Here is a 25,030-nt window from a genome sequence, read left to right as displayed (position 1 = left end):
GGCCCTGCTGAGAGAGGATTGGGATGCGGTGGTGATGTCTCACTGGGTGCTGATGCCGTCGAAGATGTTGGAGGCCTGATACCTGCTGGTCGCTTTGGTCGGCCTGGTGCTTCTCCTCGGCCCAGCGCCTGAGTACACACACACACACACACACACACACAGGCGCACACACACACACACACGCACACACACACAGGCACACACACACACACACACACACAGGCACACACGCACGCACACACAAACACACACGTGCAAACACACCCGCACGCACGCAAACACACATGCACGCACGAACGCACAGGCATACAAACACGCACACACACACGCACGTGCGCACAAGCACACACACAGACACACGCACGCACGCACACACACACATACACACACAAACACACAGACAGACACAGACAGACACGCACACACACAGGCGCACACACACACACACACACACGCACGCACAGGCATACAAACACGCACACACACATGCAGGCACGCGCGCGCGCGCACACAGGTACACACGCGCGCGCACACACACACACACACAGACACACATGCACGCACGCACACACACAGGCGCACGCACACACACAGGCACACACACACAAACACGCACACACGCACGCAGGCACACACACACACACAGACAGACAGACACGCGCACGCACATGCACACAGACAGACACAGACGGACACACACACACACGGATAACATTTAGGCCTATCTGCTACCATCTGTTTTTGTATGTATATTTTTTATGTTAAATACAAATTAAAACCAACAATATGGCAACACACACACACACGGGTCCCGGACCACGGGGGGAGGTAGGATTCAGATCCTTTACTGAGATAACATATTATGGTATGACTTTCTGTGAGGAGTTGAACACGTATCAGACGGACTCTTTCTTTCTTTTCCAAACCTCCCGAAAACAACAAACAATCCCAGGCCCCAATGTTCGCTGATGACGTCACCGTCCTTACCCGCCGTGTTCTGAAGCCTTTTGGATTTCCTGTGAACACAAAACGAGGCTCAGCGTGAGACGGCATGCGAGCAGCGATGTCGCGCAGCGGTGGAAGAAGTACTCACGTCCTTTACTTCGGTAAAAGTACTGATACCACACTGTACAAATACTCTGGTGCAAGTAAAAGTCCTGCATAGAAAATGGTACTTAACCCTTGTGTTGTCCTGCCGGGTCGGAACTGAAATTTAACACTTTTTTGACGCTATTTAGACACTATTTTCAACATTTTCTTCGGATTTTTTTTACACCACTCACACCAATGTATTACCTCTAGTTTTACACTATTTTTCTGGTCAAGAAATCTCATTTATATGAAATTATATTAATCTTTTTTGTGTTTTGTCAAAGTTTAGTTTCAGGATACTGTTTCGAAACCATACCAAACGGTTTTTTTTTGGGGGGGGGAAACACACCCAAAATTCAATCAAGTAGTGAACTGATCCTTCATTTAACTTGCAAGGAGCGTTGTATGGAACCATCCATGTCATTTTTGGACAATTTGGATGAAAGAATCCTAAAATTTCTGATGTAGAAACTTAAAAAAAAAAAAAACAGGTCAAATTTTGACCTGAGGAAAACAGAGGAGGGTTGAGTAAAAGTCTGTAACTATCATCAGGAAAATGGACTTAAAGTATTCAAAGTAGAAGTAGTAAACTAAACTTAAAACTGACTAATAACTGATGATTTCATCAGCGACGGTGCTTCCCAAACAAACATTCGTCTGACCTGATGACGGCTCTCGCTGGTTTCTCTTCTCCGTCCTCGGGCGTCTCTGAATCAGCCTGATTCTGTTCCTCGTCTTCGGCGTTAAAACCCTGAAAGAAACGTCAAACACGACAGACGTTCTCTTTAATATAGGCCTTAGTGGTCCCCTAATACTGTATCTGAAGTCTCTTTATATAGACCTTAGTGGTCCTCTAATACTGTATCTGAAGTCTCTTTATATAGACCTTAGTGGTCTCCTAATACTGTATCTGAAGTCTCTTTTATATAGACCTTAGTGGTCCCTAATACTGTATCTGAAGTCTCTTTATATAGACCTTAGTGGTCCCTAATACTGTATCTGAAGTCTCTTTATATAGACCTTAGTGGTCTCCTAATACTGTATCTGAAGTCTCTTTATATAGACCTTAGTGGTCTCCTAATACTGTATCTGAAGTCTCTTTATATAGACCTTAGTGGTCCCTAATACTGTATCTGAAGTCTCTTTATATAGACCTTAGTGGTCCCTAATACTGTATCTGAAGTCTCTTTATATAGACCTTAGTGGTCCCCTAATACTGTATCTGAAGTCTCTTTATATAGACCTTAGTGGTCTCCTAATACTGTATCTGAAGTCTCTTTTATATAGACCTTAGTGGTCCCTAATACTGTATCTGAAGTCTCTTTTATATAGACCTTAGTGGTCCCTAATACTGTATCTGAAGTCTCTTTATATAGACCTTAGTGGTCCCCTAATACTGTATCTGAAGTCTCTTTTATATAGACCTTAGTGGTCCCCTAATACTGTATCTGAAGTCTCTTTATATAGACCTTAGTGGTCTCCTAATACTGTATCTGAAGTCTCTTTCAGATACAGCAGAGCAGGATACCCAGGGCTCGGTGCACCTATCACCATTTCTAGCCACTGGGGGATCATAGGCAGGCTGGGGGAACTCATATTAATGTTAAAAAACCTCATAAAGTGAAATCTTCATGCCATGGGACCTTTAACCTTTTTGAGCGTTATTTATTGATTATCTGCTCCAGCTTTTCCAACGTTTCGGACACAGATACGGTGATAATAAGGGTCCTAAATGACGTGAAAAAAGTCAATAACTGTGTTTGAATTATCGTGATTTCAACATTGACAAAAATAATCTTGATTATATATTTTTTTTCCATAATCGAGCAGCCCTGCTACATTTGTTGTTATGAACCAAAACACAAAGTGAATGTGAAATGTGAGCATTGGATAAAGCCAGGTTTCATCATGTTGTTGACATATTATTAGAGTCAAAAGGTTTTTACAGAAGGGGAGTTTGGATATCTCTTTTTTTAAGCACTCCATAAATCAGGAAACACTATCAACAGCCATAAAAAAAAGACATTTCTCCATGTTTTTAGGAATAAAGTGATACATAAATCAGGCTATGAATGATATAAACTCCTCCTGTAAAAACCATCAGATAGGAATGAAACTGCAAAGTTTGGTGTATTTAAAGTGCAACTAAAGTGGAGATTTCTGGCTCAGAGAGTCTGAGAAAATCTCATTTTGAACAAAAAAATACATTAATGGATATCCACTATTTACACACACAATATGTAGTCACATCCTTAGCATCCTATAACCTTGTAGCATACAGTATAGACATCATATAGCATTATTTAGTCTGAAAGAAGACATGTTATGGAAGCAAAATAGCCAAAACATTTCATTAATATCATTAAAAAAACGATGTTTTTGCCTGTAGTGTCTCGCCTTAATCCCAATATATTTCCACAATAATTATATTTTAAAAAAAAACTAAATTTGATTGACTTTAAAGTAAGTTCATTAACAGCTTCGCTAGCTAAAATCTGACATATTATTGTCAGTTGACATTTGAACGTATTCAAACTCAAATGAGGCGTCAGAACTCAAACGGACAGACTCACATCGGACAGGCCGGGTTCCTCCAGCCGGGGGTCCGTGCTCCGGGTCCGGGTCCCCGGTGAAGCCCGCAGCGGGGACTCGGTGGTTCTAACCGGGCTCTGCTGCTGCTGCTGCTGCCGCCTGTTCTGATCCGCGTCCCCTGTGCCTCTAGCACGGAGCGTCACCATGGTTACCCCGCACACACACACACACACAAGCTAACTTGACGCTAACACGCCAACCGTTAACTTTAACTTTAAGCTAGTTTACCGGTAAATTAACGATAAACAAAAGCCCAAAGCCACCAGAATACGGAAAAAAACACGTTCAAGTCTACGACGGTTGTTTTGCTCCAGCTGAACCGCCTGCTGCTCCGTGTGTTGAGGCGGAGCTGAACACACACACCCCAAAAAAACACCACCCTTGATCAAACAGGATAACGTTACAGACTGACTGATGTGTGTGTGGATTCAAAAACGCCGTGATCTGCCGCCGCCTTGTGACGTCATGCCGTAATGTGCGTAAGTAAACAAAAGACAAGCAAATAAAAATAAATTATCAATAACGCACATCTAAATAAATAATTAAATAAATGAAGTTACATATTTGAATGTGTTTGTATATTATTATTTATTATTACATTTCATTATTTATATATCGCTTTTTTTTACAACACTCAAAGACTGTACAGCGTCATCTAAAAATGAAATATCTTTTCAGTTTTGTTTTTCTTCGTTGCCTTACTAGATTAGCTTTTATGCTCCTAAACAAACATTAAAAAGTGAATTTTAAAATGTATTTGTCCACTTTTAATAGTTTATCAATAGTTGGAGTTGCAGTTTTTTAGTTTCTAGTTTCATTCATAATAAAACATCAGACTTTATAAACTACATGTGTTCTGTGTGCAGTAATCTTAATGTGTAAAGTAACTAGTAAATAAAGCTGTAATAGATGAGTAAAAAGTACAATATTTCTCTGAAATGTAGCGGAGTAGAAGTAGAAAGTGGCATAAAAAGAAAAGACTCAAGTGAAGTACAAGTACCTCAACATTTGGACTTAAGTACAGTACTGGAGTAGACGTACTTAGTTACATTCCACCGCTGGTGTTGTGGTTGCCTGCCAGAAGCTGTCATGATTCGACTTTTTATCCAGTTTAAAGCCACATTTGAAAGTTTTTAACTCATTTAGTCATTGTACAAAAAAAGCTGAGTAAAAGCTAGCGGCAGCTTAATCTCTCATTGCCAGACCTTCCTCCACAGCGCTGCGGAGGACGGTCTGGCTAGTCCACACAGCATTCCTGGATAGGAGAAAAACGTGCTCTGGCTTATTGGCATTTCTTCAAACCAATCACAATCCTCTTGGGGCGGGGCTAAGCTCCACACGGAGCTACGGTGCCTCTGCAAAACAGCCTCGGGAAGGAACTTGTTTTGGTGGAACATGTGTACGTTTAAAAGTTGTTTAAGTCGTGCAACAGAAAACTCAGATTGGACAGATAGTCTAGCTAGTTGTCTGGATTTACCCTGCAGAGATCTGAGGAGCAGTTAACCATAGTCCTCAGAAATCCACCAGAGGTTAGAACGCCAACACAGAGACAGAGGAAGGGGACGGACATCTGGTGAAATTTTAGGCAGAACCAGAACAATCCTGGATGTCGAACGTTGTGGATATAGACTAGAGCTGTCAGTCTTCCTCTATAATACCATACTGTCACTCCCCCTGTGCTAACGTTACTCGGTTACGTAACGTTAGCTCACGATGCCGTGTGTTTCTCACTCCCGTAACTTATTGTTCATCAGACGTGACAGGAGAAGAAGATTAGCTAACGTTAGCCAACCCATTTATAAATAAAAAGAAAAAACTCGTATTCTTTCGGATGTTTCATACCAGATGTTGTAACAGCGGTGATGTTGTGTATAGTTTAGGGTCCTCGCCACCACCAGACTAATCAGCATTGCAGATTGAACATGTAGCTGGACTTGAATGGCCTTCTTTTGACTGAAAGTACTGCCAAACTACACTTTTTCTGCTCACCAGTTCCATTTTCACTTTCTCACAGCCTGCTGCATTGAACGCTCCACCTACGTAAACACCTTCCCGTAATCAACGGCGCCGTCATTACGTCGACCAGCGTAATTCAGCGCGTAGTCCAAGCGTAGGGTTCGGTGGGAAATAATTCTAAGGTTCGGCAGAAACCCAACCCCGTCTAAAAGCCCAATATTCGGCCGAAGCCGAATCCTGGATTCGGTGCATCCCTGGTCTTTAGTTATATTGTTTTGATTGAGAAAAAAATCACAGAAAAATCACATATTGTTAAAAAATGATTTCATAATGATTTATTGTTTATGTCACAAGTACATAATGTGCAGGACAAATGTCCTCAGAGTTCAAACAAGCTCATTAACAGCGAAAGAGTCCACGTCTTGGCTTCGTCCTTTAAAGAATTTGGATTTTATTCAAATTGGAATATTTGGGACTTAAAACTAATTTAAACTTTTTTAGACAGACGCCACAAATATCTGACATTTGTCTACTATTGTCTTACAATCAATGGTGTCTTTGAACAAATAAATATTTTAATTTTACAGACACACTGATGTGATGTACTGATGAGATTCCAGGATTCACTGGAGATTTCTTTGAATTTTTAAAAACATGTTTGAACTACTTCATCATCATGGGTGTAAATACACAGCAGGAAAACAATATGCATAACCCAAAAAGAGTAAAACATTTTAAATCCAGAAAATATGACATGTGCTTAAGAAAACAATATTACATATATATGAATATGTATGATTGTAATTAGAACATCACACGAAAGAGACAGACAGTATAAACACAGTTACCAGTAAATAACCAAAATAAACATAAAAACTTCTTAATTCTTCAAACAATGTTAATTTCATCTAGGATAAAAAAGTGATTAAATCCCTCTTTTAAAAAGGCCAACAGGTACATAATCTTATATTTCCTAACAATAAACCCAGATAACTAACACAGGAGTAGGGTTAGGTACCGAAACTCGGTGCTAATACGGCACCGGTGCCTAAACGACGGTATCTACCGGACCGAATACAACGCAGATTTCGGTGCCAATTAAATGCCTTCTGCGCTGCTCTCTGATGCTCTGAAACAGACGTTAGAGGCAACAGGAGCATCGCTGCACGTGACGCTAGTTAACACTACACTTGACAGCAGGTAAAGTTAGCCTACCGTTAGCTGGATTGAACGCGGTTAAAATGCTGACAGCTAACGTTAAACGGTGTAAAGTGTGACTGTATTTCACTGGAGGATTCCAACAGCGGGACGTTGAGCAGTGTGCTGCTGCTGTTGTCGGAAAAACACAGACGGTGCGTTCACTTGAAACTAGTAAGCCTCGTGGTGCATTCAAAGTTATTGTAAAATTGTTTTCGCACCCGTATCGGGAAAAACCCAAGCGATACCCAACCCTACCCAGGAGAATACATTTTTTATCACAACAGCTCAGAGTCCCAGAGTTTTGAGGCAAACTTTCACATTCATAGCTTCTAAAAATGCATTTTTGCCATATGTAATTAATTGTACACGCGCGATAAAAAATAAAAGTGCATTTACAACAGAGAATTAAATAACTAAAAGCATTCCTTTATAACTCACACCACTCGTTTTAAATTACCTCGGCTTATCAGCAGTTTAAAATACCTTGTGGACTTCTTTTTAATCCTGGCTAACTTTGTGACAGCGTATTTATATACTTATAAATACTTATCACGTATATTCTTTAAGTATTTCCACCATTCTGGTGACTTTGAAACAGCCTCAAGTTACATAACCCTAAACCACAAACAGGATAAGTGTACTTTGAGTAGTAATAAGTGCAGATTGAGTTAGACAACAATAAATTGATAATTGATTATCTGCAGGAAATCTAAATTTGCTGAAAGTTCACCATGGCGAGATAAAGTGAAGTCTAATGACGATCAGGACAGAAATTAAACGCCGGTGTCAGCAGTAATGTGAAGTATTCTTTGATTTGTATTAGATACATTTAATCAAGCAAAGGCACCAATGTAGTCCTTGAAAATGGCACTTTAACATTTTCATTTTCTATAGCTATTTCTTCTTTTTTTTGTATTTTCATTTTTTATTTATGTCCTGCGTGCAGTTAACACTTTACATTTATTCAGCCCTATACCTTAAAGGTTCCCTCCCTTAGGAGGCCGGCTGTAACCCTGGTTTTTCTAATTCTAGTGAGATTTGAGAATAACTTTGTTTAAAAATCAAAGTATAAACATCTCCACCAATGTCTCCTTTATTAATAATATCCCCTTCATTCTTGCACAGATCTAGTTTTAAATCTTTGGCTTTAAAGGTCTCTATACAAACATACTTTAGATCTTTCAGGAGTCTCTTTAAGGTGCTTCTGAATTCATATTAATGACATTTATTACAGGTCACACTTTTCTGAATCTCGACCTACTAACTCCAAAACAAGCTCCCCTAACTTTTAGCCACTTGAGACAAACGATATAACTATATTTTATCTGATCATTTTGTTTTCATTGCTTCATCACAAAACCACATTGATGCTGTTTGAATATTGAAATTCATTACTCTTTAAAATAAACTACACCCCGTCCCATAAACCCTTTATTTGGAGGCACTTGATGCATTTTTTTGAGATTTTATATGAACTTGTTGATTTTCAAATTCCCCTTTTTATTTTATTTATCCCAAACTCAAGTTATTAGTCTGATTGGACCTGCTCATCGTCTTCATTGTCCATGAGGCTTATTGACTCAGTTTAGGGGGTCCGCCGCCTGCAGGGATGAACAGAGGTGAGTGAGTGAGTACATTATGTCAGTAGATACTAACAAGTGGTGAAGCTTGATGCAGCTTTCAGTCAGTGGATAAAGATACTGACCTGAGACGCCAGAGTCACCAGAGGAACCAGAGCTACTAGCGGAACCAGAGCCACCGCTGTTGACAGATCCAGCATCTGATCCTGTAAAGAAAAAGAAAATGTATTTAGATATGTATATATATGAACTACCACAATATTGATAATATGGGGAGACTCAACTCATGTATTTCCTGCTTGGTTTAACACATCTAGGGGTGCATGATATATCGACTCAATATCGTTATCGCGATATCACGTTGCGCAATATTATAATTGAAAGTATGCAAAGCTGCGTCCCGTCCGTTGGCTGTGTGGCTTAGTTGTGTTTGATTTAGAGCTCGCTTGAAACGCTGTAATGATCATGTTTCATTGGCCAGTTACCGTGGTTACCGTGCCACTTGCACACGTTGGTGCATGTCAGAGCACGGGGCCACTACGTGACAAACCCTATGGAGCGTATCTCTTGACGTGTGTGCATATTTGGACAGAGTGACAGTGTGAGTGAAGAAATAGATAGAGACAACTAAACGGAACGAATCAGAGAAGAGAAAGAAAAGTTGTGTCCTGTTCTCTTTATTTATATATTTATACTGTCCAACCAGTAGAACATGTCCTGTTCTGTAGACATGGTCCTTATTTATTTATTTATTCATGTTAGACCAGTCCAATATGACTGGTACAACATGAATAATCTATGTGTGTGTTAGAGCTGTCAATCTTCCTCTATAATACTATTCAAATTCCATTTGATATTTTTTTTATTTTTAATATTCGAATAATATTCGAATATTTAATGCTCAATTGCAGCCTGTAAAATAACATGTACTACACTACTCAGGCTTATGCATTGTCAATGCCACTATAAGCATGTGGTTGTTGTTACACGTTCTGTCCACTAGAGGGACTTCCAACATCAGCCTGGCCTTGAGGCGACCTGCACGCAACTTTGTTTACATTCATTTTTCACCACGAGCACACAGCGACAAACACAAATCAACAGAGAACTCTGTAATGAAACATTATCTAACAAGTGTAGTGAAGCTGTTGTAAAGATTAACGGTGCTCGGTTAGCACAATGACATCATGTTAGGAAGCACAGCCGAAACGTTTTGTCATAAACTAGCTAGGTAAGTAACAAACGATGCTAACGGCATTAATAACTAAGCCAAACGGTGCTGTCACTACTATTTTAGTGATTTATAAGCAACCTGTTTCCAGCAGATTGTCACGTTACTGAGAATACAGCTGTAAGAAGGTAATATATGACGTGGAAGCTAACTGACAGCTGTAGGGCAGCTAACATCAACTTTAGCTTTCTCCATTAAGCTCCCAGCTACGCTAACGTTACTGTACCTCGTGACGCAGTTAGAAAACCAGAACGAGCTAACTAATGTTAACATAAGCACTTTGGCTCGGTGGAAGTCGATTTTAAAGTCATGTTAAAACTATTTCCCGTCCTTCTTCCGATTTCCAGCCGCAGCCTGTCACTCCCCCGTGTACTAACGTTACTCGGTACGTAATGTCACTCGGTACGTAACGTTAGCTCCGTAATGTTGTACTAACGTTACTCGGTACGTAATGTCACTCGGTACGTAACGTTAGCTCCGTAATGTTGTACTAACGTTACTCGGTACGTAACGTTAGCTCCGTAATGTTGTACTAACGTTATTCGGTACGTAACGTTACTCGGTACGTAACGTTAGCTCCGTAATGTTGTACTAACGTTACTCGGTACGTAATGTCACTCGGTACGTAACGTTAGCTCCGTAATGTTGTACTAACGTTACTCGGTACGTAACGCTAGCTCCGTAATGTTGTACTAACATTACCTTAGACCTCACAATGCCTTGTGTTTCTCACTCCCGTTAAGTTATTGTTCATAAGAAGTGACATGAGTGACACATGCGGGTAGGCCAAGGCGAGAAGAGGGAGATTAGCCAACGTTAGCCAACATATTTATAAAAAAAAGTCACATTCGAATAGTAATTTCAGCATTCGAATAGTATTGATTTTTTTACTATTCGAATTATATTCGAATTTCGGCATTCGTTCCAACAGCCCTAGTGTGTGTCTGCGTGTCTGTATCAGTCCAATATGACCGTCAGTTGAAATAAACCTTGTGTTGTAAGAAAACTTGTTTTATTTGTTATGAATCTATTGTGATGCTTTTGTAATTTTACATATGTTTAAAAATATCAAAATTAATATTGATATTTCAATATCACATTTTGTCAATATCGTGCAACCCTAAACACATCTACATACAATCACACTTTGGCACATAAAAACAATCACATAACTCTAAAAAAACCACATCATTTCTAGAGGAAAACACTCACCCTCGAGGAGAGGTTGGTTTACGTTGTCTTTCTTAGCGTCGGTACCCCCGTTAGTTCCTTAACAAACATACACAGAGACACCAAGCATTAAGGCTTTCTGCTAAAACCTGTTTTGTATATATATTTTTTACATTACATAATTATTTTGTTTTGATAGCGTCTGGTTTCAGGAGCACGACGCTGTTATTTTTGTCTTTGTAAAGTCTGTTAGCTAACGTTATTTTACTTTAGCAGTGGCTCCCTTTTGATCTGTGCATCAAATTTAGCTTTTCCTCTGCCTCCTGATGGAATAATTGTACATGTGACTGAAATAGTAGTTTCACAAGTTACAAAAGTGTTGAAGTTTGATGCAGCTTTCAGTCAGTGGATAAAGATACTCACCTGAGACGCCAGAGTCACCAGAGGTACTAGAGGATTTGCTGTTGAGAGAGCCATCTGAGCCTGTAAAGAAAAAGAAAATGGATTTAGATATGTATATATATGAACTGTCACAATATTGATAATATGGGGAGACTCAACTCATGTATTTCAATGTAACGAGCTTGATGCAAAATCACGTCTTTGTGCTTAAAACGGTTTTGCTTCAGTTTCTTTATTAAACCATCTGCATCCAAATTGCCGTTTTAGTATTTCTGTTTTAGTATTTCTGTCTTTCATGTGTTAATCATGAAAGCTGAGTGACCGTGCAAAGAGCACAGGATGTATCCCTGAGGGCAGAGCGCATAATGTGGAGGAGATGCCGGGCCTGACCAGAGATAAGAAGAAAAGCTCCTGATTGCATGAACCGAATAACTAACTTGACTCCCAACTCCTTTAAAAAGCACACTGTTGGGAACAATCTTCAGTCATTTTTCTGTACTTGTGGACGGGTCAAAAACAGGACTTTCACCCAGGAGACCGGGGATCGTGTCCCGCGTGTGACGGTTCCTTTTAGGGCTGAACGATTTTTGAAAATAACGTAATTGCGATTGCAATTCAATATGCGATTGTTTTTTAAGCTCTTTGTCTTCTGTATTATTCAACAAAGACGAGCAATAAATCATTGTATAGTATGAACAAAACAAGATTAGATAGATTAAACAAACTGGTCTTTCCTGGAGGCCAGGCCTGGATGTGATGATGAAATTAGGTGATGCATGAATTTATATGAATGACATCTTTTGTTTAACTACTTCAGTCACAGTAGTATATTAAGCACTGACCAAGCCTGGTGTAAACATTCATATGAAAATCAGAATCAAATCACACAAACTAAAGTGCCGATTGCAGAAATATAAAAACAAATATGTGGCTTTACCACACTTAGTAGTATATAGATTATTTAGTTGATTGCACATTTTAAATACTGTCTTTGAACTAGACAGTTAAATAAGTAAAAAATATATATGAAACGGTGTATTTTTTACAGCGCACACAGAGGAGCTGCCTCCGGCCCCTCCCTCCCCTCATGAAGTTGCGTGCTGTGTGCATGACAGCATCACAACGTTGCACTTTCTCAGAGAGGCTATCGTTACGTTAGCAGTAGCATGCTGTTGCTGGTCTTGCCGTGGGATTAACTGTACTAATAAAACTGTTGAAACAACGCAGCCACGCTGCTGTGAAAGCTCCCCGAACGTCATTTATCAGAGTCTGCTTGTTACCCCTCTCAGTGGCAGCTCCTCCACTCCATATCTTTATAACGGAGCTAGCTAACTGGAGCTAACCGCTAATCAGAGCTAATCGTTGCTAACCGAGCCTTCAGTTCTGCGTGTCTGTATCCATTAACTGCATGTATGGACTTGAGCCTGAATAAAATCCTTCATTTTATTAAAATGGCTGTAAAAGTTTTAAACTACAACACAGAGATGTTTGAATGACCGAAATCAGCTCAAAGTACGGCGTAGCGTTAGCGTGCTAAGTTGATGCTTTCTCTGCGGAGTGCAGACTGATCTGCTCTCGCGAGTCATGTGACCAAATCGCAGCCTTCGCGATTAGGAAATCGCATTTTAACATATCGCGATTATAATTGCAAATGCAATTAATCGCTCAGCCCTAGTTCCTTTGTGTCCCGCGTGTGATGTTTCCTTTCCACGTTGTGACGTTTCTTAAACCCAACCGTAACCTCGCGATAACACGTAACCTCGCGATAACACGTAACCTCGCGATAACACGCCATGTGGCTTCGCTGTGACGCTGCAGACTGCAGTCTGCTGTATACAGCGTAGACATACACACTGATAGCTCAAAATGCGTACAGATAACACGCCACTTGGCTTTAGGAAAGTGGCGTGTATGTTTACGCAAAGTCATGATGCCACGTTGGATAAATAATGATCCTGTTACCGCCGTTAATGTCTACACACACAAAGACACACGTTTTCTTATAATACTGTATATACTACAGCACCTCACTTCATCATCTGCTGCTGGGTTTAACACATCACATACAATCACGCTTTGGCACATCAAAAACAATCACATAACTCTAAAAAAACCACATCATTTCTAGAGGAAAACACTCACCCTTGAGGAGAGGATCGTTTACGTCGTCTTTCTTAGCGTTGGTACCCACGTTAGCTCCTTAACAAACATACACAGAGACACCAAGCATTAAGGCTTTCTGCTAAAACCTGTTTTGTATATATATTTTTTACATTACATCATTATTTTCAACACAAGAGAAATCACAGGAGTAACATTCTAAATGTTAAATAAAACATGGGTTTGGGCAATCGCTAATATTTTCAAATCGTGCCATCGTGGCTGCTCGAGATCACCAATAACAAGCGATCTGATCGCCAGTCTGACAGACAGGATGCATTGAACACGTAATTGGACAGAACATATTATGGACATGCGGAGCGGCTTTCACTTTGATTAATGAAACTACAGCAGCTCGGCTGTCCTCCTGCTCGGATGACATGCTGACATGCTTCTGTGTTGATAGCGTCTGGTTTCAGGAGCACGACGCTGTTATTTTTGTCTTTGTAAAGTCTGTTAGCTAACGTTACTTTACTTTAGCAGTGGCTCCCTTTTGATGTGCATCAAATTTAGCTTTTCCTCTGCCTCCTGATGGAATAATTGTACATGTGACTGAAACTGTAGTTTATTTGTCGCGTTGAGGCGCTGACACACCAACCCGATTACCGGCCATCAGACAGTCCGGCGAGGTCGGTGACTCGAGTCTGTTCGGTGTGTTCCGTGCCGAGGAGCCGTCGGCATTCATTTGGGCCGATTTGACTTGTTGAATCGGCCGGTGGGCAGTCGGACTCAATGACCAATCTGATTGGTGGAGTGCTAGCCCTTGACTAGCGAATCACTGCCCAAGAGCTGACAACGCCAGTGTCTTCTTATTACCAGCCATCGTATTTTCTTCCGTTCAGCGAGTAATGACAATAATGATCCTTCTTGACTACTATCAACACTCTCTGATGAAAACAATGACTGATGACAGCATGCTCTGTGTTTACTAGGTCTAGGGAGATGTTCCGTCATTTCCAGTTTACATTTTTTGGGCGACAATACAGATTAGCGCCACCTGCCGTTATGGAGACGTATTACGTCTCACGCAGAATGTACACTCAAGGCGTCACTTCGGTGTGTTCCAAGGCACTTTTTTGACCAACTCGCGGAGGCTGATCAGTCCGACTGCCTTTTCTGCCGACGGTCTGGTTGGTGTGTCAGAGCCTTTAGAGGCGAGGCTCAGTACCAGGGAAACTGGATTGTTAACAATAGCTTCTGTAACTTAGCCCCCAGTAACGTTGAGGGTGGGGTGCGGACCTAAAGTAGCTCCCGTCCCCTGCAAGCACCCGGGAAGCCAAGAGGCTGGCTAACTGTCTGAAAGAAGCATTGGCCATCAGCTGTCAGATTTATGGAAAAGAGAGGAAAACACTCACCCTGGGGGACAGGTAGGTACACTGTGCCATTGTTACCGCCTTTATTGCCAACACACACACACACACACACACACACACACACACACACACACACACACACACAGAGTTTGAAAAGACTTTTGGGTTTTCTTCTAATTATAAAAATATAAATATCATTAGCACAAAAACACACAGGAGTAAAATTCATAACTTTAAATAAAGCTCTTACTGGAGGCAGTAACTACTACAGCAAGCGGTTGATCTGTGAATCAAAAATTAAGACAGAGTTAGGACGGGGGGGGGGGGACTACACATAGGAAAACCAAAGTGTAAACCTTCTCGATGCAGCTTTCAATAAGCGGACAAAGATACTTACGACCATTGGAACTGCTGCTGCCAGATGTACGTGGCCCTGTGAAGAAAAGCAAAGTGTGTTTAGTTGTGCAGCGGCCTGCAGGGAGCACACACATCCAACAACATCCAGCTTTCATCTTGATCTGTCATCAAGTTCCTCACAGAATCAAACCCAGACTACGTTACAGCAGTAGGACTTTAAGGGTTTGATATTCAGAGGAGAAAATAAAACTTTAATCGTTTTCTCTCATTTTTAAAGGTGATAAGGGCCAGCTGCATGGCAGAGAAAAAAACATGAAATAGTAGTAAATTGTCTTGTTCCCCGTGTTGATGTGTGTGCGCATGTTTTCACATATTTAGGAAATAAAAACAATTGTAAGAGCCAGGTGTAGTTCTATTATTTTGAAAGGACATTTACGGTAACCAAGGCCCCTGGTGGGGGCGGAGGAAGCAAAGTAATATCTGTTCACCTGTTCTGGTTGTGGGACTAAGAGAAGAGGGTGAAAAGGGGAAGTCTCAGTTTTTGCTGACCGCTGTTTTTCACGCTTGTTTTACACTTTCCTAAATGCTGTTTATGACTTTTGGACACAACTTCTTATGCCAGTAACACAATTAGGGGATGTATTGGAAGCAGAACCTTGTTTGTGTTTGTGCAAATTAATCTGGAATCTGGGATGATTAAGCGCGTCTGGAAACTTATTCCTAGGGGTGGGAATCGATTTGCACCTCACGATTCGAAACAGATTATCGATGCAACTATTTTTTTAATGTACATTTCCATGTGATTTTTAAAAATATACATATAAATCTGAGTTTGCTACTCAGAGTTTGCTAATCACTTCCTACACAAAGCAGCTAGACAAAGCTTAGATTTTGACATATATATATATATATAGTATATTTGTCACACGCAAGTTTTAATGAAATGTCTACTGAGGTTTTTATTTTGTAGTCCTTCCATGCTTAAGCCTTAAACATGCTTGTGGAATCTAAGAATCGATTATTTTTCCCACCCCAAGTTATTCCCGTACTCAGCCGTACTCATCCCCACACCCGCCCGGCGCCTCACACCCTGGGCAACTCCGGAGAAGAAAAGAGTCCAGCCCCTATCCAGGAGTATGGTTCCAGAACCGAGACTGTGCGTAGAGGTAAGCCCCACCAGATCTAACCGGTAGCGCTCCACCTCCCGCACCAGTTCCGGCTCCTTCCCCCACAGAGAGGTGACATTCCACGTCCCCAGAGCCAGCGTCTGCTGCCCGGGTCTGGTCCGTCGAGGCCCCTGACCTTCACTGCCACCCATGTGGCAGCACACCCGACCCCAGCGGTTCCTCCCACAGGTGGTGGGCCCATGGGATGGAGAGATGGATGCCACGTAGCTTTTTTGGGCTGTGCCCGGCCGGGCTCCGTGGCAAACCCGGCCACCAGACGCTCGCTGATGAGCCCTCCATCTGGGCCTGGCTCCCGACGGGGGCCCTGGGCTTCCTCCGGGCAGGGTCACTCCATCTCTTCCTCGGTCACTCATAGGGTTTTTGAACCATTCTTTGTCTGGCCCCTCACCTGAGACCACTTTGCCTTGGGAGACCCTACCAGGAGCACAAAGCTCCAAACAACACAGCCCTCAGGTTCATAGGGACACACAAACCTCTCCACCACGAAAAGGTGATGGTTCCCGATGGTTTATCGATTCGTTGTATCAATATGCCACTCACTCGCGGAGATAAAAAAAAATGTAGTTGAGCGCAGAGTGGAGCAGCGCAGCACGAAAGAAAAGAAAAAAGAGCAGAGCGGGGGTAGAGGAAATACGGAGAGAGACCGGAGAGAGCCGTAACGTTGTTCTGAAACGGCGGAGGCAGAGAAATCAGTACGACCTAAGTCATCCAAGGTGTGGGAGCATTTCTCATAGTCTGGGAGTCCTTCATGTGTTTTTTGGCAAACTCTATGCGGGCTTTCATATGTCTTGCACTGAGGAGAGGCTTCCGTCGGGCAGCGATAGTTGACTTTGTGGAACTTTCTCCCATCTCCCTACTGCCTCTCTGGAGCTCAGCCACAGTGACCTTTGGGTTCTTCTTTACCTCTCTCACCAAGGCTCTTCTCCCACGATTGCTCAGTTTAGCTTGACGGCCAGGTCTAGGAAGAGTTCTTGTTGTCCCAAACTTCTTCCATTTAAGGATTATGGAGGCCACTGTGCTCTTAGGAACCTTGAGTGCTGCAGAAATTCTTTTGTAACCTTGGTCAGATCTGTGCCTTGCCTCCTTGGGCAGTTCCTTCGACCTCATGATTCTCATTTGCTCTGACATGCACTGTGAGCTGTTAAGGTCTTATATAGACAGGTGTGTACCTTTCCTAATCAAGTCCAACCAGTTTAATTAAACACAGCAGGACTCCAATGAAGGAGTAGAACCATCTCAAGGAGGATCAGGAGAAATGGACAGCATGTGAGTTAATTATGAGTGTCACAGCAAAGGGTCTGAATACTTATGACCATGTGATATTTCAGTTTTTCTTTTTTAATAAATTTGCAAAAAATTCTACATTTCTGTTTTTTTCTGTCAAGATGGGGTGCTGGGCGTACATTAATGAGAAATAAAATGAACTTTTTTGATTTTAGCAAATGGCTGCAATGAAACAAAGAGTGAAAAATTTAAAGGGGTCTGAATATTTTCCGTACCCACTGTATGTATGTATTGAGTTGATGTAAATTAATGCTTTTTTGTTTTGTTTTTTTATCCGATTCATCAATTAATCAAAAAAATAATCGACAGATTAAATCGATTATTAAAATAATCGTTAGTTGCAGCCCTAGTCAGCTTATCTATATGCAGAAGGAAATCCTACAGTACAAAAAATGATGTTATGTTGGCTATTTATGACATTTTAGAAGAAAATATATGTATTACTGCAGGTGACAGAGGTTTACTCTTTCAACAGCACTGTGTGAGACCTGAGAGACTGAGCTCAGTCAACTTTCAGTTCACTGAATTAAGGATAAAAAAACATCTTTGCCATGAAATGACTGACAGGACGGCTGTTCGTTGTGACCTTTGAACACCTCGTGAAGTCTGTCATAAAATAATAATAACAGACCTCTGCACCTGATAGACTTTACAGCTATCTTCATCTTAACTTAATCAATCTATCTACATCTTAACTTATGGCTGTAAAGACGCAGAAGTACTTTGTAAGACTGTAACATGAAGTACTTTGTAAGACTGTAACATGAAGTACTTTGTAATTGATTGTATTGAATATTTTTGTCCGTTAAACTAAAATGAAATGATCCATGTATTTTCTTTTACAAAACAATTTGTAACAAATATATTCCACTCCACTGGTACGTTGTTATTGAGAGAGAACGATAGTTATAGTGCACCTACCAATTATGCCTTTTTTAAACAAGACTAACAGCACACCGACCACGATGACGATCACGAGTACGACCACAATCGCCCCACCAATGGCTGGTCCAGAGTTGTTGCTTGGGTTAAGTTTATGATCTAAAAACACAGAAAACATTTCCGTTAGTTTTTTTATTCAGTTCACTTTCAACATCTTTTCTGTTTGTTGGGTTACATTTATTAATCTTTCTTGTGGTTTAAGACAAATTCAACTGTGGTGAGGAACCTTTGTGGGTTAGGTTATGTCATCGTTTGAGACACGTCACTGGCAACTTCCTGCAGTAAACATGTAAACACCGCAAAAAGAAAACGTGACAACCTGAGCATGTGTGTTTTGTGTATTTTAAGCCTGTGTGTAGTGTGTTCTAACAAACAGAGTTACATTTTAATTTCCCCACCGGGGATCAATAAAGAGTATAAAAAAACAATAAAATAAAGTTTCTTACCCCACTCCTCCTCAACATGTACATTGGATGCCTGATGGATCACTTCACAGGTGTAGGTAGACAAGTCACTCCGTAAAATCTCCACGCTGTCTCGTCTCTGGAAGGTCTCGTCACCGTTGGGTAGAACGCTGGAGGTCACAACTCCGTCCACTTTAGTTAGAATACGGCCGTTCCTTTTCATGCGTAGGATGATGTCTTTTGGTAAGAAACCTGTGGCCAGGCACGTCAGAAGGATGTTTGCTTCAACTTTGGTGTTCCTTGTAAACAGGTGCACCTTCGGAGGAACTGGAAACAAAAAACAGCAAAGTGAGATCATATCTGAAGGGTTTTCATTTTCAATTAAAACACAAAAAGTAATTGTTATACTAAAACTAGCAACATCAAACATTGCTGTGACACAGCCTACATTTTTTAACTTTGTGCCTTTTTACAAACTAATTTTCTGTCTGGATTTGAAGGTCATGATTGTTAGTGAATGTACTGTACTGTACGTCCCCACTACTCCAGCGTTTCCGAGCCCCTAAAACGGAGACTTTTGGAAACACTGTGTTAGTTTCATATTTTGATAACCTGCAGTCCTCCCAATACTAAAGCTACTTCTATTATCTCGAGATTAAATGAATACATACTGGCTACTTGTAGCTGCTTTTGTCCATAATCGATGAACTTCCCCAACCATTCGATGCACTCGTTCTCCAGGTAGCCTTTGGTGTATTCTTTTAGGACCTGGACTCCGTCCCACTTTCTCTTGGTCACGACTGCCGCGTCAGTTGGGGCGACCCAGACGCTGTTGGCGTCGTCGAATGACAGGAAGTCGTTTCCGTCGTAGCTGTACATGTCCACGCCGCTGGTGAACTTCACCACACCGTCCTTCATTTCGCCTTTGCAGCCGTGCCTCCACTGGAGAACATGGAGGTCTGAAAGCAAAGTGAAGCACAGGACAGTGAAACAAATGCCTAACAACAAGGAAACGCATAAATAATAACATAGACGTTGAGGTGGGTTTCTAGGTTTCCTGGTTAAACATTAAAGAGGAGCCTAAAGGAAAATTCCGGCACAAAACGAACCTAGGGGTTAATAACTGATGTGTACCCACTTGATCGTTCTCTGAGACATGTTTTCATGCTAATCGAATGTGTTTGTAGCTTGAAACAAGCTAGCGCGGACCGCTGATTAGCTTACAACGCTAGTATTCGGGGCACAGGGAAAGTAAAAACTATTTATCGCTATTTATACAACTAAAAAGGCTCAAAATATCACCAAACTTCAACGGTAGCATAATGAAGGTCCCTACATGTAAACCGAAGCATTGAGAACTTTGTAAGTGTACAGACAGTTTATTAAAAAGATAGATTAGAAAGACAGTAGCTCCCAAGACGGCGGCCGCCTGTATACGAGAACGTGACTGTCTTTCTAATCTATCTTTTTAATAAACACTTATAAAGTTCTCAATGTTAACATGTAGGGACCCTCATTATGCTACGGTTGAAGTTTGGTGATATTTTGAGCCTTTTTAGTGGTATAAATAGCGATAAATAGTTTTTACTTTCCCTGTGCCCTGAATACTAGCGTCGTAAACTAATCAGCGGTCCGCGCTAACTTGTTTCAAGCTACAAACACATTTGATTAGGATGTAAATATGTCCCAGAGAACGATCAAGAGGGTACTCATCTGTTATTAACCCCTAGGTTCGTTTTGCGCCGGAATTGTCCTTTAACACCAGACTGAAAAGCAGCGTTTAAAAGTAATCTGTGGTTAACGCAGGGTTTCCCCCAAAACGGTTGATTAGCCCGGTGGCAAGTGTCTTTCTTCCATCGAGGGGCCGGCGGGGGCCAGCCCAGACTAACGGCAGCATTAATGTAGTTTCTGTGATACCAGAATCACGGCCAGAATCGCAAAATTGAGAATTTAAAAAAAAGCTATATGACAGATTCTATCGGGCTCAACATTAAGGCTACATTTACATTGCTACGTTTTGGTTTAAAAACAAATACCTTTTTGCTACGTTTCCCCCTCTCATTCCCCCTGCTCTGGCGTTTCCCCCTCTCATTCCCCCTGCTCTGGCGTTTCCCCCTCTCATTCCCCCTGCTCTGGCGTTTCCCCCTCTCATTCCCCCTGCTCTGGCGTTTCCCCCTCTCATTCCCCCTGCTCTGGCGTTTCCCCCTCTCATTCCCCCTGCTCTGGCGTTTCCCCCTCTCATTCCCCCTGCTCTGGCGTTTCCCCTCTCATTCCCCCTGCTCTGGCGTTTCCCCCTCTCATTCCCCCTGCTCTGGCGTTTCCCCCTCTCATTCCCCCTGCTCTGGCGTTTCACCCAGCAATGTAGATGTAGCCTATGTCAGTGCAAAAAGCTAACTGGAGATTTGAAAACATGACTGCGTCTCAGTTACCAACCAAGCACTCCACCCCACGGTTACTGTAGTTTAAAAAACTTCTTAAAAATACAGACAACAATCATTCCCAGAGGCTTGCAGTACACTGCAAAAAATTACAATTAAAACCGTGTGATTTTATGCAGACTAACAGTAATAGCATTTTCTGGCCGAATAACAAAACAACTTTATTGTTACTGGAGATTAATTATAGCCGTTGATATCACTGTCAGTTATAAAGTAGGGCTGCACGATTTAAGGAAAATATCTCATTGCGATTATTTTGACTGATACTGCAATTGCGATTTGATTCACAATATTGGAGGGAATGATCATTTTTGTCTCATTATTCTCATTTTCATTGAAAAATATTAAAATTCAAATGATTATAGTGTGATTTTTTTGAGGATCTGTAACAAACAAAGATTTTTATTTTTTTTAAGATAATTTTGTTGGGGGCTTTTCCCTTTATTCGATAGTGACAGTGGATAGACAGGAAAGGGGGGGAGAGAGAGAGGGGATGACACGCAGCAAAGGGCCACAGGTCAGATTCGAACCTGGGCCACTGCCAAGGACTCAGCCTACATGGGGGCACGCTCTACTGGGTGAGCCAGAGCAGCACCACACTACTTCATTCAGAACGGTTTGACACATATTTTGCCTTTAACAAATATTGTGCCCCTCTGTGATTTGCATATTGTGTAATGCCAAAAATTACCGTTAAACATGCTTGAATTTTATTCTTCTACATGTTGTGTTTAACCTAGGAGATTCCTATGTGGAACAGCTGAAATCGTAAACCTTGGAGACACCTGAAGCTGTATTCTTTTAGCCTTCTGTTTTAGTGTTAGCAGATAAGGTTTAAAGTGGTAACCATAAACAAAGTCTGGGAACGTAATGTGTACGCTGAACAGATAAGGTACATTCATTTCTCCCTGGATAGTTGAGACTTCTTACATAGTTGAGATAAACGGGATGTCTAAACCTTGGGGTAGAAAGTGGTACAGAGGGGAAGAGACGAAGTGGATCCTGAATGTCTACTATGTTTGATTGTAAGAAATGTTGAGTCATGTTTAGGCAGGGGGCATGTCTTTCTATCTCACTGAAGATGCATATAAACTGTGTGCTTTTTTCATTCGTTGAATACACTTTCCACACTGGGCTGCTGTGCCTTTTGTGAAATGATGTTACTCCTATATTCTTGCAAGTTTACAAAAGCCTAACTTGGTTTAGTCTTTGACTATCTTTATTTTGTTTAACTTTCCTATTTTCCAAAACCTACACCTGCTGCAAACAAGAAAAGTTTCCACCACAATTGCACTAGTCCATACTGTGATTTCGATAAAATTGCGATTAATTGTGCAGCCCTAGTATAAAGTGTTTCCCGGATGAATCTTACCCGTGTCATTCTGTCTCATTCGTGTCTTCAGGATGTCGATGTTGACTTTGAACCACTGCTGCTTGCTCTGGCGGGACTGGGTGCCTTTGTCCCAGTAATCTGCAGGCAGTCGCTCTTTCATCCAGGCCTGTTTGGGAACTTTCGTCTGGTTGTCGCTGTCAAAGTAGTCGATCATCCTGCCGTTCAGCAGACCCATGGCTGTGAACTCGTGGATGCCCGGGAGTCCGACAGGTTTGGAGAAGGCCGTGTAGATGTAAGTGAGGGAATGCGTCTCTGAGAGTCACACAGGTAGAAAGACAGACAGATATGTATTAGATGAGGAAGATAAGCACCAGTAGATTTAGTGAGACCTATTCCATCCAAATATTTAGGCACAGCATGGGTCAAAATGCTCTGACACACAAATGTGCAAATGGACAACTGCATTGCACTTAGGGTTGGGTACCGAAACCCGGTGTTAATACGGCACCGGTGCCTAAATGACCGGTATCTACCGGACCAAAGAGCATCGTGGATTTCGGTGCCAGTGAAATTGTCTGCGCTGCGGTAGATGTGAAAGATAAAAGTCGTCTACAAACTACAACACCGAAAAGAGATACAACAAAAATACGTATTAATTTAATGATTAAATAAGGTAGTGTCTCCAAACTTACCGCAATTATAACTTGTCTCCTGCTAGTTGTACTATAGCACCTACTTTTATAAGCATATGCCTATTTTTGAAAAAAACATTTATCACTTTTCGGTGTTGTAGTTTGTAGACGGTCCCGAAGCACTCGTCCTGTCGTCTCAACACCGGAACTAAACAGAGCTGAATTAGCACAACCTTTATGCATTTCTTTCACATCTCCTGCAGTCAGACTCACTGTGTTCACTCGGAAGGAATCACTTCACATGGGTAGGGCCTTTTAATGACATCTCGAACATGTTAAGAGGCTAAAAGCACGTTTAAAACTTGCCCTGGCAGCACCGATTGTTTACGATTTTCTCGCTACTGACAGCACTACGTGACAACAAACAACAGAGCTACGTGTTGAAATCGACCGGAATTCTCCTTTCATTTCTCTGTCAGACCTGATCTGTTTTAGCCACAGTACTTCCATGTAGTCACACACACAGAACTCAACGCACAACAACTGTGGTAAAACAGAAAAGACTTGAAACCTAAAAAGCTGCTTTGTGTCGTGGCTACGTGCATTAACGCGTAACTCTCGCCAACATGTGTCTGTGTGTGTGTATGTATCTGTCTGTGTGTGTGTGTGTGTGTGCAAGTGTGTTTGTCTGTGTGCATGTCTGTCTATCTGTGTGTGTATGTGTGCGTGTATCTGTCTGTGTGTGTGTGTGTGTGTGTCTGTGTGTGTGTGTGTCTGTGTCTGTCTATCGTCTATCTGTGTGTGTGTCTGTCTGTGTGTGTGGTGGCTACGTGCATTAAGCACAAGTAAAGCGTGAGTTGCTGCCATAGACTGTATATAAGAATGGACCAACAGATCCCGTTGCTCTGGACGGAGACCAGTGAAGGCCGTTAGAAGCACTTTTCCGGTGAGCGCTGAGCGTTACTGAGCAGCCTCCAACTGAGAGAAACGACGTAGATGTGACGTGAGCAACCTGTCTGAAAGTTGGAAGTCTTCTGGTAGCTGTGCCAAGAGAAATCTCAATCATTCCCAATCTAGCAGAGACGGAGAGCGTAGGTATATGTAAGGAGATAACATAGACACAGGCTAATTATTGATCACTAAAATGATAGTTAACATTAGTAATTAAACTTAAACAGCTAATGTAAGTCTAAACTGCCTGAGAGCTTCTCCTGTACTATACGGTAATTTCTCTACTATGGGACAGTAAGTCGCGTGGTTATGACCCAATCGTTAGCCTATTTTTATAAAAACGTCTGCTACGGAGCCATAACGTGAGGTACAAGGTAATGGAGCCTTTTATACATTGTTGTGTTTCTTTAGAAATAAACAACGGACAAATAGAGTCTTTAAACGCTTCAGATGTAAAGTTTTTCTCTGTCAAAGTGACGCCAAAATGAATGGCAGTCAATGGAATGCTAACGGGGGGGCGATCGCTTTGTAGTATTAAAATGGCGCCATAGGAGGTTCGAGCTCTGAAGCGAAGCTAACCCCCTTGGTTGCTGCACAGAATCTCTTCCTGTCCGACTTCCTGTTTGGCCTCCAGTGTGAACACAGCTTGTTAGAAAACTGTGGTGAAGCTTCACACTGATACATTAAAGTTATGTGTGTATACGTCTGTCAATAAGTATCAAGAAATCACCGTACTGAAATGTCAAAGATGTGTTAAAAGTACGTTGTGTATTTATGTACAAATAAAACAAAAACATCAGATTATT

General features: G+C 41.6%; 2 protein-coding genes across 4 annotated transcripts in view; both read right to left on the bottom strand.

The window, feature by feature from the left end:
• The window catches only part of LOC116051690 (ATPase family AAA domain-containing protein 2-like), a 38,345-nt gene extending 34,222 nt beyond the window's left edge, over nucleotides 1-4,123 (bottom strand). Inside the window, exons 1-4 of the mRNA XM_035993430.1 lie at nucleotides 3,666-4,123; nucleotides 1,755-1,843; nucleotides 988-1,016; nucleotides 44-128 (exon numbers count right to left, since the gene is read on the bottom strand). Coding sequence (XP_035849323.1) covers nucleotides 44-128; nucleotides 988-1,016; nucleotides 1,755-1,843; nucleotides 3,666-3,830 — 368 coding nt within the window. The 5' untranslated portion in view covers nucleotides 3,831-4,123. The remainder of the gene's footprint in view (nucleotides 1-43; nucleotides 129-987; nucleotides 1,017-1,754; nucleotides 1,844-3,665) is intronic.
• Nucleotides 4,124-7,403: 3,280 nt separating this feature from the next.
• Nucleotides 7,404-25,030, bottom strand: part of LOC116051694 (H-2 class I histocompatibility antigen, Q10 alpha chain-like) — a 21,965-nt gene continuing 4,338 nt past the window's right edge. For 2 of the 3 annotated variants that reach the window (XM_035993432.1, XM_031302250.2), the window contains exons 2-13: nucleotides 22,681-22,953; nucleotides 19,542-19,829; nucleotides 18,913-19,197; nucleotides 18,446-18,565; nucleotides 15,094-15,129; nucleotides 14,947-14,979; nucleotides 14,739-14,777; nucleotides 13,366-13,422; nucleotides 11,245-11,304; nucleotides 10,864-10,920; nucleotides 8,546-8,626; nucleotides 7,404-8,441 (exon numbers count right to left, since the gene is read on the bottom strand). In XM_035993432.1, coding sequence (XP_035849325.1) covers nucleotides 8,413-8,441; nucleotides 8,546-8,626; nucleotides 10,864-10,920; nucleotides 11,245-11,304; nucleotides 13,366-13,422; nucleotides 14,739-14,777; nucleotides 14,947-14,979; nucleotides 15,094-15,129; nucleotides 18,446-18,565; nucleotides 18,913-19,197; nucleotides 19,542-19,829; nucleotides 22,681-22,953 — 1,358 coding nt within the window. In that variant the 3' untranslated portion in view covers nucleotides 7,404-8,412. The remainder of the gene's footprint in view (nucleotides 8,442-8,545; nucleotides 8,627-10,863; nucleotides 10,921-11,244; nucleotides 11,305-13,365; nucleotides 13,423-14,738; nucleotides 14,778-14,946; nucleotides 14,980-15,093; nucleotides 15,130-18,445; nucleotides 18,566-18,912; nucleotides 19,198-19,541; nucleotides 19,830-22,680; nucleotides 22,954-25,030) is intronic. The other variant, XM_035993433.1, reaches the window with a different exon arrangement.

This window comes from Sander lucioperca, chromosome 16, assembly GCF_008315115.2.
Source record: "Sander lucioperca isolate FBNREF2018 chromosome 16, SLUC_FBN_1.2, whole genome shotgun sequence".
Classification (NCBI taxonomy): domain Eukaryota; kingdom Metazoa; phylum Chordata; class Actinopteri; order Perciformes; family Percidae; genus Sander; species Sander lucioperca.
The sequence above is the reverse complement of the archived record's forward strand: the minus strand, read 5'-3'. Positions and strand labels throughout refer to the sequence as shown.